Source organism: Chroicocephalus ridibundus, chromosome 3 (genome assembly GCF_963924245.1).
Source record: "Chroicocephalus ridibundus chromosome 3, bChrRid1.1, whole genome shotgun sequence".
Lineage (NCBI taxonomy): Eukaryota > Metazoa > Chordata > Aves > Charadriiformes > Laridae > Chroicocephalus > Chroicocephalus ridibundus.
The window spans coordinates 78,908,693-78,927,022 of NC_086286.1; the positions used below are offsets into that span (position 1 = coordinate 78,908,693).

General features: G+C 39.6%; 1 protein-coding gene across 2 annotated transcripts in view; it reads left to right on the plus strand.

Moving 5' to 3' along the window:
* The first annotated feature begins 338 nt into the window (after positions 1-338).
* SESN1 (sestrin 1) overlaps positions 339-18,330 on the plus strand; it is an 81,142-nt gene continuing 63,150 nt past the window's right edge. Inside the window, exons 1-2 of one of the 2 annotated variants that reach the window (XM_063329825.1) lie at positions 339-863; positions 8,471-8,572. In XM_063329825.1, the coding sequence (XP_063185895.1) occupies positions 582-863; positions 8,471-8,572 (384 nt within the window). In that variant the 5' untranslated portion in view covers positions 339-581. The remainder of the gene's footprint in view (positions 864-8,470; positions 8,573-18,330) is intronic. The other variant, XM_063329827.1, reaches the window with a different exon arrangement.

An 18,330-nucleotide genomic window follows, 5' to 3' on the forward strand; every position in this document is an offset into this window, starting at 1 on the left:
TCCTCCCCCTCCGCGCGGGGGCCCTTCGGCCGGACTACGCATCCTGACACTCCCCATTGGGCCGCCGGCAGGGAGTGCTGAAAGGCGATTGGCTGGCGGGCGCGTCCGTCATGCGTTGGCCTTGCCCGTACCCGCCCACCCCCCCGCTCCGCGCTGGCCGGGGGGGTGGGGGGGTGTGTGTTTCGTCGGGGGGTCTGTGGCGGCCCGGACCCGGCGGGGAGGGCCGAGGGGGCCGCTCCGAGCCGCAGCGGAGAGGCAGGCCCGAGTCCGTCCCCTTCCCTCCATGCCTGGGGCGAGGAGGAGGAGGAGCTGCCGGAGCTGCCGGCGCTGCTGAGGCGAAGCCCCAGCGGCGTTGCTGGCTCGGCAGACCGGGCGGCGGTGGGCGGCGGTTGGCGGCGGCGCCCGCCGGGGCTGAGGGAACTGCCGCCCGCCCTGCCCCTCATGCGGCGCAGGCAGCGGTCTCTCCCCTCGCCGCCGCGTTTGTCGTCTTTGTGGGCGGGTTGGCGGCTGGCGGGAGCCCGCCATGGGGCGGCCGCGTCGGGGCTGCTGAGGCGGCGGCGGGGCAGCAGCCGGGCGGCCCCATGGAGGAGCGGGAAGGCGAGGTGCGGTGGGACGGGCTGTGCAGCCGCGACGCTGCCAGCCGCGCCGCCGCCTTGGATAACATCGGGCAAGCCGTTCTCCGCCGTAGCGAGACCATCGCTCCCGTGGCGGCGGTGCCGCTTAGCCGGGCGGCCGACGGGCCGCTGGTTCCCGCCGCCCGCGACGGGCTGAGCGAGGTGCTGGCCCGCCTGCTGATGCTCTCCAAGCGCTGCCCCTTCCCCGACGTGAGGGAGAAGAGCGAGGCGATCCTCAGCCGGGTGCAGGTAAGCACGGCAGACCCCACCTCCGCCGTGGGACGGGGCCGGGAGAGCCCCGCGGCCGCCCAGGGGCGGCCGCGGGGCTCTCCCGGCCCCGTCACACGGCAAGGGGTGCCCTCGACTTCCAGCTGTGCAACGGGGTGGGCATCTAACCCCGGCTGGTCGGACTTATTTGTGTAATAATACATGCTAAATGCTCCCCCACCCCTCGCGATGAAACATTTGGGGAAAAAGCGTTATTAAAAGGCAAAGGAAAAAAAAAAAGTGCGGTCCGGCGGAGAGGATTTAGCCATGAATGGCTGGCAAGTCGTTGGGGGTATCCCGAAGGAAGTGCTAACATGACAGCTTAAATGCTCTAGTTTTGGTCTGTAAGACCGGTACTGTGATATTGCCCGTTTTCTTTAATACAAAAGCAGGAAAGATTTGGGTATGAACATTCAGGGCTACCAATTAAAAATGTAAATCGGTGTGGGAAGTTTTTTTAGCTTTTAAAAGGTGCATGAGCTTCAAGAATATTAAAGCACAGCCTGTCAGAATTCCCTTTTTGTTGCTTATTGGTAAATAGTTTCTCCACTGGCATTGGAAAGATCCAAGCTATTTTTTTATAGCTCACAGACAGTCTAGCCAATAGAGGATTACATTTACTGTACTGACCTTTTATGCTAACAAAAATAAATGTTACTTTGTACTCTTCCACTGTTACAGTCTAATTATAGTTACTGGCATTGCAATTCTCTTGCTCACCTAAAGTTTTTGCTCAGGTCTTGGAATTCTGATGCAGGGCTTGTATCAACGAGTCCAGCAGCACTGCTAAAAATACTACTTGCTGCAGAGTAGGAAAAGGAAATTAAGGTATTTCTTTTAATCACAAGTGACTATATAGAGATATGCTTGGAGTTAGCTGCCTGATTCCCACAATTGTGTTTTTTCTACTTGAACTTACCAGGTTTAATATAGGGAATTTAGGGGAAAAAATAACATATATAATTATATCTAATACACATGTATATATATTATATATAAAACATTATATATATTATAATATGTATACAAAAACACATATATATGTATTTTAAAGAAACTTGTATATAGATCCATTTTTGCTCAGTCCTACTTTGAAATGGTTCAGAGAAATTCAGTGCTTGGATTATTGAAGCTGAGAGAGCCTCTGTTTATTTTATCTAACTTCTCAATAGTATACAACATGATAAATACACTATAATTTAATTTATTTTAAACAGTTTGGGCTGTATGGGGCATTTTTCTCACAGCAGATTTTTCCAGTAGAAGCTATAAATAAAACATGGTCTGTGTGAAAGGCTTGACAGCTATACTGCTTTTCTTTTAAAAACCCAAGGCAAAGAAACAAAACCACCCCTCACCAACTTGAATATTAAGTTGAAAACTTAATCTGGTACCTTTGCATTAGCATCTTCCCTGTTAAAGATTCGAATGAGATGTGATCCCATTACCAGTGAGAATGATGAGTCACTGGAGCAGACTGCTAAGGGAAGACTTGCTTTTATCAGGCACAAGTTATCAGAGCCTATTCAAAGGCCAAACAGGTGGTGATCTCTCACCTGTCTTGGAGGAGGTCAGAATACATGATCTGATGACTCCCTCTTAGGTTTTTATGTATAAAATTACTGGCATGTTCAACTACTAGTCGTGTTTAGAAACTTTGTTACTAACTTTTTTTAAATAGGCCAAAAAGTTCTAGCAGAAAATACATCCGTCTTGATAAAGCAAATGCAAGTTCAAATTCCATGGTGGTAGCTGACTTGATTAATAAAAATAAATGTGAAAGATATAATAGATATGAAACCAATTATATACACACCAGCTGCAGTAAAGGTTTAACAACAAGTTAAGCAAAATAAAACCAAATACAACATTACTTTAAGAAAATATTTAAAGGCTGCTTTTGTAGCTTTTCTTCTTAGGAACTAGATCTATGAGAGAAGTGGCAAGTCTTAGTTCTTATGACTGTACTCATAAATGAAAATTTTCATTGTAATCTTTGGATCCACATTTGTGGAAGAAATAATCTAACCCAAGTATTCCATTTTGGATGCTGCGGACTGTTGTCAGGCATGAAATGGTTTTCTGTTGATTCCATGGCCAAGAGGAATTCTATTCAAATATCTGCAATGAAGATGGCAGATAAAGCAAACTATTAAATTAAATTTAATTATCCCATAGAACTCATGGCTTTCAGCAGTTATTCTAAAGGTAAGTAGCTTAGTAACACTATAAAAATGTGAAATCGTATTCAGAATAGTAACAGTACTTAAAGGACTCAATTGTATTACTTTATCTCCCTGTTTTGGGATACGAAACTATCTTCCTTTAAGTCTACAGCAATATGTAGCATTATGCTCTCTAAACCTTATTCTCTGCCAAGTTCTTAAAGGACATAGAGCCTGGGGCAGGAGGCGGTAACTTTGAACCCAAAGGTTCTCCTGGGATCTGGTGCTTTCTTTCCTCCTTCCCTCTCCTATGGGATGGTCCAACTCAGACTAGTAGTCTGAGCTTGGACTCTTCCTGCCCGCTCCCCCCACCCTGCCCAGTAAAATGGAGAATTGTAAAATGTGCTTTCTTCATCTTTCTGCCCTGCATCCAGGATAGGTCAGTGAGGAAATCAAAGATTTGAAATTTTCTGTGTGGTCTGATAGCTATTTTTTTTTTCTGGGACTAGTGCCCTTTTGCCTGTGGGGGTAATCAACAAATATTTAGGCATAAGCAACTATGCTGATGGTGTTTTTGCAGCTTTGTGTCTGGAGCAAGTTGGTAGAATGCATTATATGGCTGGTGTAAGCTGCAGGCTTGGCAGCAGCCTCTGTCTGCATGGCATCCCTCTGAGCCTGCCTTTGTTATGGTCTTTTTTCTGGAGAAAAATTCCTCTGAAATATGGTGGAATCCTAAGTGTGCAACTTTTTTCTTTGCTGTTAATAAATACTATTATTAATGCTATTATTAGTAAATAGTATTGCCTGTATTAGAGTCTATTAAAATAAATTATTGTTCATTGTAAATTCCTGTGAATTTGACTTATATTCAGGATAATGAGTTTCTTATTGTAGGTTATATATATTTATATATAATAATACATTTTTTTTTGCATAAGAGAATATATCTAATTTCTCATTTAGCTTAGACAAGTTGTTTTTGTAAGAATTATTACAAAGACAGTATCAGCAAACTAGCCCTCTTTTTTCTCATTAAGACTTCCTTGGTTTTATTAATAAAAGCAAGGTAGCTAAAGTCACTGACCAAATATATATATATATATATTTTTAAATATTTTAAAGATATTTCAATTGCAATGCTTTAACCAAGTGAAAAGAGTTTGAATGTTTGTGTATGAATATATTTGATGAGTGTTTTTTGAGATAAAACCCCAAATATGTCACAGTTTTTTGATAACTTCTTGCATATGTGTTGTTTTGTACATATTTATAGCATGTTGCTTATGACCTTGCAGAATAGCGGGTCACTCCACCTAGTATGCTAGCCTGCACACCAACACAAAAATACTGGGGAATGAACAGCAGTGGAAGATTTTAACACGTGATCATCAGAAGTATTCTGCCCAGCCTCAATCAGATCAATTAGATGTATGTGACAGGAATATAAAGACAAAGCGTACTTCAGTAGCTGGAGAAGAATCATTGAAAGTATGAGATTTGCTAGTTAAAACCTTTCTTAATCATCCAATGGCTTTTGGAAAAGACTGAGCAGAGCATACTGCTCTGCTGAGATATATAAATACATAAAAATAGTATTTTAGATTAACAAAGAGAATGCCTAACTGGGATGCAGGCTCTGCAGAAGTGACCACAAGATGTTAGCCTACACAGGCTAAAAGATGACAGAACAGCAGAATAATGTCGAAAAGCTTAGAATTTGGCATGCAAAGCTGGATTGGGGGGCAAATATAAAGAAGAAAGAAACTGGTTTCAACTTCTTTGAGAAGTAATGTAGTAGTCCCAAACACTTTCACTGAAGGGGAAAATTAATAATGAAAAAAGGACTTTGTTCCCCATTGATGTAAACACAAGAAACAAAAAAAAAAGGGGGGGGGGGAAATTCTATGTTGCTGAAGATGCGTGAACAAAAGTGGGACAGTGAAATACATAATGAGGTATAGCTAAAAGGGATATTGGAAGAAAGCAAAAAGTAAAAGAGCCACAGATTGATGGATTGACAGATAGTGCTGAGGTGATTGAAATGTTTTCTGAAATGGTTAATCCATCCAGTGTAGTTAATAGCCACGATAAAAGCGTAAACAGTACTTGTCCCAGACTAGGGGGAAACAACTTTAGGTTGCTTGGATAAGCAACAGATTTTTTCAATCTTGTGGGGCCTGATGAAATTCATTCTGAGGTGCTTAAAAAACCAAAACAACTAGCTGAAGCAATCTCAGACCTGATAGTGATAGCGAAGGGAAATAGTCGACTCGGAGAATAAAGGTGCGTGCCTCTTCAGTATGGGCTAAGTGGGATAGAACGAAGGGGAAACTGGCGGATTTTTACTTTAGCTCAAAGAAAAAATACTGGAGCAGGGACAAATCACACTTTAGTGCCTAGAAAAAGATGCTGAACAACAGTCAAAACAGATTTATCCAGGATAAATTATTTTAAATCTGGCATTTCTACTTTTTCTATGATGGAGTAACAGGCCTTGTGGTGCAGAGAGATGATGTAATGTTAATATGCTGATATATTTGAGTCCTCAATATTTGCATGATATTATCATTAACAAGCTAGGGAATTATGATCTAGAAACTACTGTGCAGTGAGTAAAATTAGCTGGAAAACCAGCCCCAGAAGGTAAGCAAGGTCAGGTAGCAAGTACTTGGTACAGATTCTACAAGGGCCTGTCCAGCACGATCTTGAGTAACAAAATTTTTTTCTTGTTGAATTGCAGATTACAAGATGAGAGGGAGGGTAAAAATACCGGAGAGCAGCCATAGAATTTAAAATTATGTTAATAGTTAATAGGAGCTTGTATTATATCTTCTGGACCTCTGCTATTTTATTTTTTTTGAAGAAGAAGAAATTGGTGGTGGGTGGTATGGTCAGCTAAAAAGGAGGCTAGTGCAATATGTTCCCAAATAAATGGGCGCCAGAGGGGATGAAAAGACTGCTGGAAAGAGGAAGGAAACATGAGCTAGAATGAGTGATGTATTGATCTAAATTCCAGCAAGACTTTGGTTAGACATGTGGGCGAAAATTTAAAGGATTAGGGTAGTAAAGCATAGGCTATCCAGTGATGTTCATCGCTAGAACTCTTTGTCTAAACTGTTCTTAAACATCATGTAGGAGTGATAGGCTTATTTGACCTCACACTGGGAAAGGCAGAACATTGCTAACTGGATGATTTTTGCTTCCAGCCTCTTTTTCTGTGTTTTGTGTTGGTAACTGCTTGGAGGGATGCACCCTCCAAGTACTCTCCCTTTGACCTTGAAGACCATATTTACCAGATATCTAGCACTGGAACTTGTGGTCTGGAACCTCTGTCTCACTGAAAAGCAGCAGGTGGGCTTGGGAGGACTTTAAGTGCCTCCTTGTTTTCTTAGGCCTACAGCTTTAGTGGATAGGTAAACAGAATCTCATAGTTTGCTCACAGGGCTGTATGGCACATAACATGAGAGGGGTCGTATCAGCAGCTAAATATATATCCTATTGTATTATAACCTTCGGGCACTGCCTGTGACCTCAGCTTGCTTGGCAGGGGACATAGAATGGAATACCCTTACTTTCCAAATCCCAGCAAAATACTTGTATGGATTTAAATTAAATGAGCATCCAGAAAGGATGGGAAGACTTCTAGTCACAGCCAGAACAGGCATCCTGTCCTCTTCCTCCGCCACAGCATGTGTGACAAATAAAGCCTCTGCCGGGAGAGGAGGTAGTAGCTCCCCTGTGTATGTCCATAAAGGATAAAACAGGAGTTACTTTTCTGTTTCATTGGTAGATTTTTCTCACAATAGAGTTCACTGTCTCTTTGCTTTGTGTATGCCCTGTGGTGCATGCTTGTTAAGAGTAGTAAGAGTGAAACTCAAATATGCTCCTTGCTCTCAAATGGTTTATCCTGATGACTCTGGTATTACAGGAGACTGGCTAACTTTCCAAATCTTTAACCTGCTTTTGGTGTAATCTTTGATAAATGACTTCATAACTTTTTCTTCAGTCTTTTTAGCCTTCTTGCACAACAGAAGTAACTTTCTTTAGTGAGTCTTTAAATCTGTAGCTAGGCAGATCTGTTAGATTGTGGGATTTTTTTTGTCTGAGTAAATTTGGCTGTGTCCTGCTGTATGATAATAATGTTCCCCTGTGATGCTTACTGTTGGTCAGTCACCATGGAAAGGTGTATCAGATGAAATTTCTAGTCTGTTCAAGCCTACGAATTTAAATACAGTATCCTCACTTGTGGTGGTGAATCTGATCCATCTGGAAGCTGACTAGTCTCCTTCCACAATGCCAATACCCAAATGGGTTTCTGTTTCCCATAGTACTCTTATGCAAAGTGAATGAAAACATCCTTTTTTGTGAGTTCACTTCAGAGCAAAAGTATGTTCTGTCCCTTCCAACCATTAGGTGGAATGGGTTTAATTATGTATTGTAGGGTGCTCCCTTCAAAAGCTGCATGTCATTCTGCCAGGTTGCTAGTTTAGAAAACGTTTGTCTGTTAGGGTTTTTTTTGTGGTGTTCGGATACTTTGGCTCTTCTCAATATTGTGAGAGATACTGAAGTAATGACACGATGCACTTATTTACAACTTCTGCTAGCTTACAGAAAGAATTGTACCTCTGCAGTATTTATTGTAAACATGTTCTGATGATGAGTGTGTATCACATGTGTGTGGTGAGGCTGGCTGGAGAAGTTAAGGGAGAAGACTTAATCTTGACACGTCAGGAGATGTTCTGAACAGGGGTGTGAACATATTTTTAAAAAAAAAAAACTTAAATTGTCAATAGTCCTTAGATTGCTTTGTCTGACTCCCCCCTTCTTCAGCCTACTTGCCTGCTTTCTGAAGGCTCCAGTCTGTTTGTTGAGAGAGATGAAGAGAAATTTTCTTTTGCGGAGCTTGTCAGCTGCAGAATTGCTTGACCCTGAGAATGTCTTTAGTTGGAATAAAGAGTTGCTTGAAAACAGTGGAGGTTCTCAAAGTGATGTAGGATATCTGGGTCACTTCAAATGCTGTTTCTGTGTTTGGAGCCTTTCCATAATTTTCCATGCCAGCTGTATGCCATTCTTCTTCTATGGAAATAAGCTTTGCTCAGTCAACTTTTTCTTATAATTGTTTGGGATAACTTCGTCTGTAAATTTATGGGTTTATGTGATTCTGCTGAATTGATTTTTCAGGACATCATAACTAGAACTTTTATTTTCAAAAGAAGTGAAGAGTGAAGCACATATTTGATAATATTGGCTTTGTTGATATTTATTTTTTGACTGCATTGAAATGCTTTAAACTGAAGAAATAGAACACAAACATTTCCTCATCTCTTACTATTTACTAATGAGGTAAGCAACTGTAGGGTGTGTGTTGGTGGCTTACATAAAAAAAGGTTTGTTTCCTGATTTATTTTTTTTTTTTTTGCACAGGAGCTAATATGTAGAGATCTACAGAAACCAAAAATGCTTCAGCTTGAATGCATCTGTTCTCTTGATCTGGCAGTTGCTAAGTCACACGAGCTCTGGTTTAGGGTATTGTATTTTTGTATCTAGTCATGTATTCTAGTGTCAACTTCGTCCTTTATCTTGAACTATTTTTCTCACTCTGATACTAATGGTGTATGGGTAGCAGCAATCCTTCCCCTTTCCGCACTGATTTTGCTAGAAGTTCTGCTCTCCTTTAGTTTGCCAAAAAGGCAACTTATTTCTATTCTAAAAAAACCCAACACTCGTAATTTGTTTTCCCCATTTGGTATGTAAATAACTGTCTTAATTTTGGGGTGTTGGAATGCGTTTGGATCCTTTTTGCTTACATACGGAGAAATTTTATGCATTTTGAGGAGAGATTTTTCAATCAAAGTGAAAAATGCTAAGAATTTGGAAAGGTTTAGAGATTAGCATATGATATGCAAAGTATTAAGTAAAAAAAAAAATGGACTCCTAGGTTATGTAAAATAATACATCTTCCATTAGCTTGACCAAAGTATGTTGTTTAGAAGAAAATTACATTGTCTCACTGTGAAAAGTGCAAAGTGAGCATTGAAGAAATACTTGCTGTTTTGTCATCTTGCTCTTGACTTTTTCTTCAGGTCAGGGTTTCTCCTTTTACAATGAACTTAGTGGAAAAGTACTGAATATACCATTGTGTGACAGAAAAATAGTTTTGAAAGCTTGAGTATATTTTTCTGTGGATACTGAGTGTTCAAATTTCCAAAAATATGGTTTGCTGTCAGTATGGTTTTCTATTCCAGTAAGTTGTTTACGGTTTAAGGGGGGGGGGGGGAAAGCTTGGCGCTCTCTCCAGAAATCAAGTGAAACATGGAAATCTTCACTTGGACCTACATACATGAATTACATCCAAAAAGTTAAGTGGTGGTTTTTTTTCTTGTTTACCACTTTCTTGATGTTTCCAGTGACTTTGACTTTATTTTTTTTTTCTTTGTTTTTCTTCTGGAACGCTTAGGTTAGATTGCTGCCAAAAGTTGGGTTGGGAAGGTGAACTGGTTTAGTTCTAGTTAAACCTAGTAAACAATTAACCGTTTTCCTTACTCCACCTTTATGTAGAAACCACATTTGTTCTTTCAAGGCATTCTGGGCCAGAAGTATCACCCAGTGTTGTGTACTAGTGCCCAAATAGTACCCCAAAATACATTGGGCTGGTATTTTAAAAATAAAGGTGATGCTAGAATGCATATAGCTACTTATGAAATTTAATCGGATACAAATCTTTCTTCTGTGCAACTACAAGAACTTAGTTTCAATCCAGGCATGTGCTAAAGGAAAAGACAGTGCTTGTGAAAATGTGGTTGTTTTTTACTGTAAATTAATTAGAAATTTTAACTTTTCTTCACTTTTCTATGCTTTTTGGAGTCAGCAATAAGATTTTTTCATTTGCAAGTCTTACCTGGCAAGTCCTTTGTCTACCTAAATATCTGACTGGCTCTGTGAGTCTAAGTTTTGAGACTCAAGGTGTAACAACCTCTTACTTAAATTTTCTTCCTTCGGATATTCTTACTTGCTATTGAATTATTTTTAAACAGTTGTTCTTCCAAAATCTGTATTTTAGTTAAGGATTCCTTAGCTCCTGGATAGTAAACATGGAATAATAAGATATTTGTTCAAAGGAGGAACAAACTTGAAAATGGAAACTTACGTAAAGCTCTAAAGCCTTTTCTGTGTGCCTTTTTTTTTTTAATTTTCTGGAGGGGGGCCTCTTTTCTGAAAGATTTTTTCCATTGCAGCTTGTTGTTGAGCCTCCACTGTTTCTGGTGTTTTGGTGTAACAAAACTTAGCTTTAAAATGCAGCCTGTTTGCCAACAGCACATTCCACTCAGATTAAACTGTTTGTTTGGATTTTCCATTTATTTAAATTTTAGTTCTAATCTAGATTTTCACTGGTTTCCATGTAAAAGACTGAAGAGAGGAAAAAGCTTTTCTTGTATACATTTTCTTTGTATTTCTCTGAGTTTCCAATCAATGCTGAGTGCAAACTTATGTCCATTTAACAGTACTAAATAATTGGCAGCTGCCATGCATGTAACGCACATAACGTTTTCTGGAGATCATCATGTCATGAAGATAAGTCCTTATCAGGACAAGATTGCTTTAGGTATTTCCCCTAACTTCATATGTGTCCATTCTGTCCTTCCTGCTTGCGTTACAGAAAAGGTTTTAGAAGCATTGTAACTTTACCTAGATTATTTTTCTTTTTTTTTTAATAGGTATGTTCATAACAGTTGCATATATTTGCTTCAAAACTAATGTATAAGTAGTGTTCTGTACGAGAAGCTTCATTCTGACTTTTTCATTGTTACTGTTCTGTTCCTGGACACAGGAAAAGAAGCCAAATGGAAATGTTGTTGTCTGGCTTTTAGAATGCATACTGATATCTTGGCTTCTAGTGTTCTGCTTTTTTAACTATTCTGAACATGGCAACTGTGCTTGGCTGATGGCGTCTGGAATCTGTCGGAAGAAGAGTATGTGTAAATTGGGAAGCTCAAGTGTTGCTTCTCTTTCTTTCATTACTTGGTGTCAGATCTTCCTGTTAAAGGATTCAAGTTTTTGGGTGAGGTTTCGCTAGGAATGAAAGATGTTGGGTTTTTAATGCAGAAGATACTTTTTGTATTGCACAATGTAAAATATAATGAAATTTTAGATTCTAAAGGTAGTAGTTAACTCTATATAGCTTTTGCATTAAGCAAATACCTGATGCTGAAGCAGAGACTGTTTTGTGTTTGTTTTTTTTTTTTCTACTTTTTAGAGTTGGCTAGTAGGTTTGCTTACACTGGTAAAAGAGATTTGAGAGAAGTACAGTCTTCATACACTCTGAATTCAGGGTGCAAATCATTACTGCTCAAGGCAGTGGGAAATATGGCTGCTTCATAGTCCTTCCAGTGCAAAAATTATTTTTACAGTGATACATCCCATATACGTGCCTTACACCTACGTTCCTCCTCTCAGAGCCAGAGATCTGCATTAGAGGGTTCAGCAGTGCAATGTGTGGCACAGATTTGCATGTTTTGGGGGAAGTACAATTCCTGTATCTCAGATCTTCTGGGGTAGGGTAGCTACATGGCTCAAAAGTAGTTCCCAGTAATAATAAATCTTCATGCATGCACATAAAAACATGCTAAAATGATGAAGAAGATTCTGAAAATCTCATGTGGAAACTGAATAACTTGCTGTTCCCTCAAAAAATAATTGCTAAAAAGTACTTGGGAAGATGTCCTGAGGTTAAAAAAACCAAAACACTTTACAGAGAGTAATTTCAGATTTGAATACCATCTCCACACCCCAGAAATAACACTTGAACTTTTTCATGTCAGTTCAGACAGACAGCTCACCTTGGTTCAGCTCATCAGAAACTTCTGAGAGTCCTAGTAAATGCTTGTTATACAACCTCACAAGCTTTCTCTGAAGTAAATGGGCAAAATGGAGACTTGGCCCCAAATTCTTGTAACATCTCATCTTAATTTCAGGACTAAATGGTGTGCTATCTGGGAACTGTTTGTGACCTTTGTTATTCAGAGCTGGTTACCTAGGTGCTTTGGTGCTTACCTCTTGATAAACCAGACTAATACAGCAAATGCAGCAATAACAGCCGACTTCTCAGTGCCAGCCCCATTTAAGCCTAGTTTGTAATGGCCTGTTCCAGCTGGTATTTTGTAACAGATGTTTGTAATTGTGTTTGCGCTTTATTCAGGGATGCTGGCCTGGGAGGGCCAAAGCAGTATGTTTCAGTGAGCCTACTACCTTGTGTTGAAGATAGGGCTTTGGTGCAGACTTATCCCAGAATTCTGCAGTAGTAATACTTTGCATCTCTTATTTCCTATTTGCACACAGAAGCTGGTAGAAAGATGCCTTGGTCGGGAGATCAAGTGGGGCAGATGCCAGAGTGGTAATCTGATAGAGTGACCTTTGCTGTGTTCTCCCAGTCTCTCATGCAGTAGCAGTCCAGCAAAAGCAGAAATCTGTCTGGCCATGCTGGTACTTGGCACTGTCTGGAGTGGCTTAAATCTTGCCTCAGTGCACTTGCTAAATAGCTTATTGTGGAGGGATGGGCTAGAGAGGAAGATATTCTTTCTTCTCGGTTACTACAAAACACTTTCTAGATTTGCCAAATAAATATGCAGTGTGTAGACCCTTGGATGTAACATTCTCACCTTGGTTGCACTAGGGCCAAACCGAAGGGAACTACATAGGGTTGAGAATAGGGTTTCATAGTGGGCTTTGCTCTACCTTGCTGCCTAGAGCTGGGCAAATTTGGAACTGAAGCAGATCTTCTGTCCCTTGCTGATGGTGAAAGTCATTCATTTGATGCCAGTTCTGTTAGGACATTTACTGGGTATGCTATCATTTTTCCAAAAGACTATGTACTTGAACTATATTACAGAAAAACTCAGAATTTTTTTTCTTTATAGGTAGTTGGTTTAGACAGCTATAAGGAGATACCTTCTCGATTTTGTAACGGAAACAAACATACAAATCTCTATCATCATGTGAGTGTTTTCATAACTTCAGCAGAAAAATGAATACTAATATTTAAATATTTTTCTCTATATAATAATTGAATATTTGTTTACAAACAACAGAGTAGACAATCACACTAGGTAGGACTTGTAAAAAGCATTGAGTTCCTTTGTTGTCCAGAATTTCCAAGAAATGTAAATGGAAATCAAATTGGAAAGAGCACAGGCTGTAAGTTGTAATTAAGTATATACAATGTAGTAAGAGGCAAGCAATCCAACAAAGAACTAACTCTAACTTCTTAAGCCAAGCATTATTTATTTCATCTTGAAATAGCACGGAGGGATTTTACTAGGGATAAAATTATGCAAAATATCTTCTCCTTCTGTAACAGAAGTCAGGGATAATATAATTTAATAGCCTCACTTGAGACATGATTCCCTTATATAGTGCAATCTAGTAGATTCTGATGCTCACTGAAATCAAGCAGTGTATCTCTTAGAGATTAAGACGGTCTTAATATGGATAATAGAATCTAAAAAACTATGAGCATGAAGGTCTCACATTCCAGTCTGCTTTGCCTCTCTCAATGACTTGAGAGGGCAGTTGAATAGACAAAGTAGATCTCCTCAAGCAGTACAAATCGCATGTTTTTCCTTAAAGTAGTAAATATATTAGAGCATTTGCCTTAGATGTATGAGTTTCCCGTTCAAGCATGAGTGGTATCTGGACTGAACTGTAATTTTAAACCTGGTCTGCCTTATCTCAAATAAGAGACTTAGTTTTGAAGGTCTTGTTTATTGACAGGATGTCACATGGAGAAATAAGTACCTGAGGTCTTAAAACTTCCTCAAGTTAGGAAAAAATACCAGTTGTCCAGCTGCTGTGAAATTCATTTGCCTCAGTGCAAAAGTGCTTTATATTAAAACCAAAGTGGTGAGGAAGTTTCTAAGGCCCTCTGAGGTGGAGTGAGGGATTTTACCCAAGTAGCTGTACTACAGTTTTTAGATTAATTAGGTGAGCTGGACAATTATTTTAGTGAAGATTAAAACATGCTAAAATAATTTTGCCAATCATAATATTCAGTATTTATCTCCTGTTTCTTTTTTAGAACACTTTTAAATATGTTAACTTCAGAAAGCTAGGATGAAGTACATGTTTAGATAGCTTGTTTGAAGTTCAGCTACTAGAATCTTTTTCTTGGGGGGGGGGGGGGGGGGGGGGAATAAAATGTTGTGCTACAGAAATAACTCAGAATTTTCTTGTACCACAAGGGCAAAGCATTTATTCTTTATTCAGATAATAGGTTTGTATCCCTATGTCCCTTATTATGATATTAAACAAATCTGTTTAATTGGAAGACTGTTGTGGATGGCTTTTTGGTTTTTGTGTTTTGTGGGGTTTTTTTCCCTTGAAGATTTAAATTTTGAACTGGAGTAGTTGTTGTCATCTTAGCAGTAGTATTTTGGTCACCTGCTGTCACATTTGCAGTGGGAACTGTTTACTGAGGGTAGTTACATTACCCTCTGATGATTATTACCGTCTGATGATCAAAGAATTATGGATGAAAAATAAGCCAGCGTGTTCTTCATTAAGAATGTTGTGTACAACAGCCAATTTTGACATTATCCTGAAAAAATTCACAATTGCTTAATATTATTACTGGGAGCAGCCCTGAATTAACAGGGAAGCATACACGTTTGCAGGATTGAGGCTGTGTGCTGGTTGGTTTGTCCAAAAACATCTTGATACCTTGCAGGATTCCATTTCAAAACATTATTAGGACTTCCTTTTATTATGAACAATTGTGTGTTTCCTCTTACAGGTTTCAGGTTTCCTGGACCTTTTGTGGCCATAAGGTTTGTGATCACTATGCCAAGCTGATTGTCACGGTTGTCTCTTAATCTGAGAAGTTACATTGTGAGCAGAGAGATGTAGAAGGAGGTTTTGGATGTGCCATATTGAGCCTGGAAGCACAGTACCTCCATTTGTGGGGTGTTGTATCTTTTAGCAGGGCCTAGAAGGTTAAATGTCATGTCATATGAGTACAGCTGCAGTGTTTTCAGGACCAAATTGTCTCACTGATTGTGGCCTACCAGGTGTGCCAGTTACCATAGCAGTAAATAAACAAAGTCCATTCCAGTGCTTACAGTTAAATTAGTTAAGCAAACTCTTGCTCACTTGAGCATGCTTCACAGAATTCCATGCGGAAAGGGTCTGATAGCAGATAGCAGTTTTGAGATGACAACCTGCTACGGTCCAGCTCTGTCAGGCTTCTTGGAGACAGGAATAGCAGTTTTTTAGATCCTCAGCTGTACTGGAGCAAACCATTTTCTTCAGACTTGCCTTTATCGTTTTGTTTCTTACGTGACTGTTTTAACATGTAGGTGATCTAAATGAACTGAAGCTGATGCGCTCGCTGCAGAAAGATGTAATGATCTAAATGAACTGAAGCTGATGCGCTCGCTGCAGAAAGATGTAATGAATTTGAAGGAACACTTGGGGGAGACTTCATGACTCCTGTTTTATTTCCAGTTTTGGATTTGTTTGAATTAACATCACTGTGAATTGAGATGTATTATTCTAAAACTCCTGAAAAATGGAACATTAGTTCTTAACTTGTTGTCTCATGCTGTTTCTGATTCCAGAATAGTAATTTGAAAGCTTCTTGAGATGGGGCATATTTTTAGGTATTTCTTGTTGGTGATGATATCTTACTAGTTTTCTTTAAAAATGATGTAATTGTAACTGACTGACTTCTCTACCTAGATATGAAAGCAATGATGAGTGATACAGTTGTGGGGAAGGGAAGAAGAGGAGCATGGATGAATAACAAGCATGTGATAGTAGATGAACCAGATTGTTGTAGCACTTCATATATTAGTGAATGCTCACCACTATATTCAAGTTGCATGCCTATTTCTATTTTAATTCCTGATTTTCAGTATCTCAGTTTTATAAGGAATTTACCTTCAACTGAAACTTCCCAAATTTGATCTCTGTAGTGTTAATAAACACTTTGCATCAATATGTCTTAAAAAAAAATGAAAGAGCACATGTACAGCAAGAATTTACCACTTCTAAACACAGGAGGCATGCATTCCCACATACCAGAACAACAAAAACCACTACCCAACTAGAGTGACTATTCAACTATTCAAAAATAGTTGAAATAGTTGGAGTCAAAAAAGCCGAGGTTTGTGAAGGAAATCTGTCTTCTGAGTCTGTATGATGGTGTCTTTTGTTGCTGTCTGTGGCATAGACTTTCCCTGATCTAATCAGAAAATACTAGCACAGATACTTGCAGAAAATAACAGCCATAATCAGTCTGTTGTCTTTTTCTGAAGGATCTAGCAAGAGAGGGAAATGAAATTGCCGGAGAATTTGGGTGACTAACTCCTAGCTTCAGTTATGAGCTTACCAATGAAGAATTTTAAATTAGCGTATAGCAGATAACTAATTTTCTAAGTTGAGAGATCACAATAAAGTAGCTTCTATTTGGGGGGAGAGGGCTGACATTTAATGTTTTTGCTTTTTAGCTCATATTAAATAAAACTTAACCAATGAATGTGTTTAAGCTATCTCTAGAATAAAATTAATTTTTCTGCTGAACTATATTACCTGTAAAGTAAAATCATGTGTTGCATGGTAGTGTTGCTGTTTGATGATTTATTTTTTTTATTCCTGTTACAAGCAGAGTAAAACTACTGCATTGTCCAGGCTGAGTTTTGGAAAAATCTATTTAAATACTGCTCATTGTCCACTATTATAAAGATAGATAGTGGAAAAGATAATTCTTTGTCATTGGCAGTCCACGCTTGCTAGAAGAAACTAAGTTATTTGCTCTATGACTGTGGTCTATTACAAAGGACTTGCTCAGGCATGCTAAAAAGGACCCTGCACAGTGAAACATCCTGGATGCTGTGCTGCATTTTAGCTTCTCTCCTGCTGTTATGACTTGATGGCAAGGCCTCCTCCAGCTGGAAGGGTGCCCTACTTAGTTCAACCCTGACTGTAGCAATGACCCAACAGATTGTATGTATCCCCAAAGTTCACTACCAGGCCCTAATGCATCAGAACATAGGTGGTATTTCTAATTAAATAAGAAGGGGGGTAAAAAAAAGGCACTGGACCTTGTGGCTTCTTAGTCACATGAAAATACTCTTCAAGTTGTTTCAACTCCCTTACTATATGTATGCAACTGGAAGAGTTACACAGCTTATATCTTTGAAGAGTTTTCATACGCAATACTGCACCACTACTTACAGTGCTAGGTGTGCATTGGGTAGCCTCCTACAGATGATTTAAATGGTAATTCGGGCACTTGGTGTACATTTAGACAGACTTACTATGCAGTATTTTCATTGACCAGTTTGTTCCTACATAGCTCACAGTAACAATAAAAAAGGTGAAGTTCTGCAACAGATGGCACTGTAGGAAGAGGTAACCCTAACAGAAGAAGTTTTCCCTGTAGTCAAATGTAGATTTAAAAGTTGAAAGTTGGAATCACCTAGGTAGACTGAACTTCTGGTAGTTCCTAACATCAGAATGCATTGCTTTCCAAACTTGGTATTTTTATAGTACAGGGTTGGGTTGGTTTTGTTTTGTTTTTAAATGGAACAAGGTATCTTAAGATTTGTGGCACTCATGGTCAGCAACATAGGAATTCCTTTGTCCTGTATGATAATTATTCAGCAAGACAAAGGTCCTGGTTTTCACAAAGTAACTGAAGGACAATTCTGCAGCCCAAAGTCTGTAGCTGAGTTCTGAAAGCTTGTGTTTATGTCCCAACTCAGGACTTCAGAACTCGGGATCTGTCTAACCCTGTAGGTAAAGTCAGTGAGCAGCTAGGCAGAACCTCATCCGATGTTCAGCCATGCATGTTTCAGTTTTGAAAGTGGGCAATAGTTCCACGCCTATGCTCAAGTTCACTCTGGATCCAGAGATTAAATGTTTCCCTCTCTATCTTCTCTTAGAACTCGCAGAAGAACATGGTGTTCTCAGAGCATGTTTATTGAAGACCTATCAGATGGGCTTTGCACAAAACAAACCGGAGCTACCCCTCCCACTCCTGAGTAATAGCTTAGTGGTTAGAGCATTCCCAAAGAGTGAGGACTCTAGGTTCAGCACCTTTTCTGCCTGAGGTGATTCAAAGTCGTGCCTCTTACATGCCTAGGCTCCCAAGATGAGAGAACTGGACTAGCTTTTGCTCTCATTTCTGGGCCAGTGAACACCTTAAGAATTTCATGTAAAGCAGGACTAGTGCAGTTGGAAGTGCTGACAGTGTTGCCATCATTAAATAGCTTAACTTTGTTGTTTAGGGA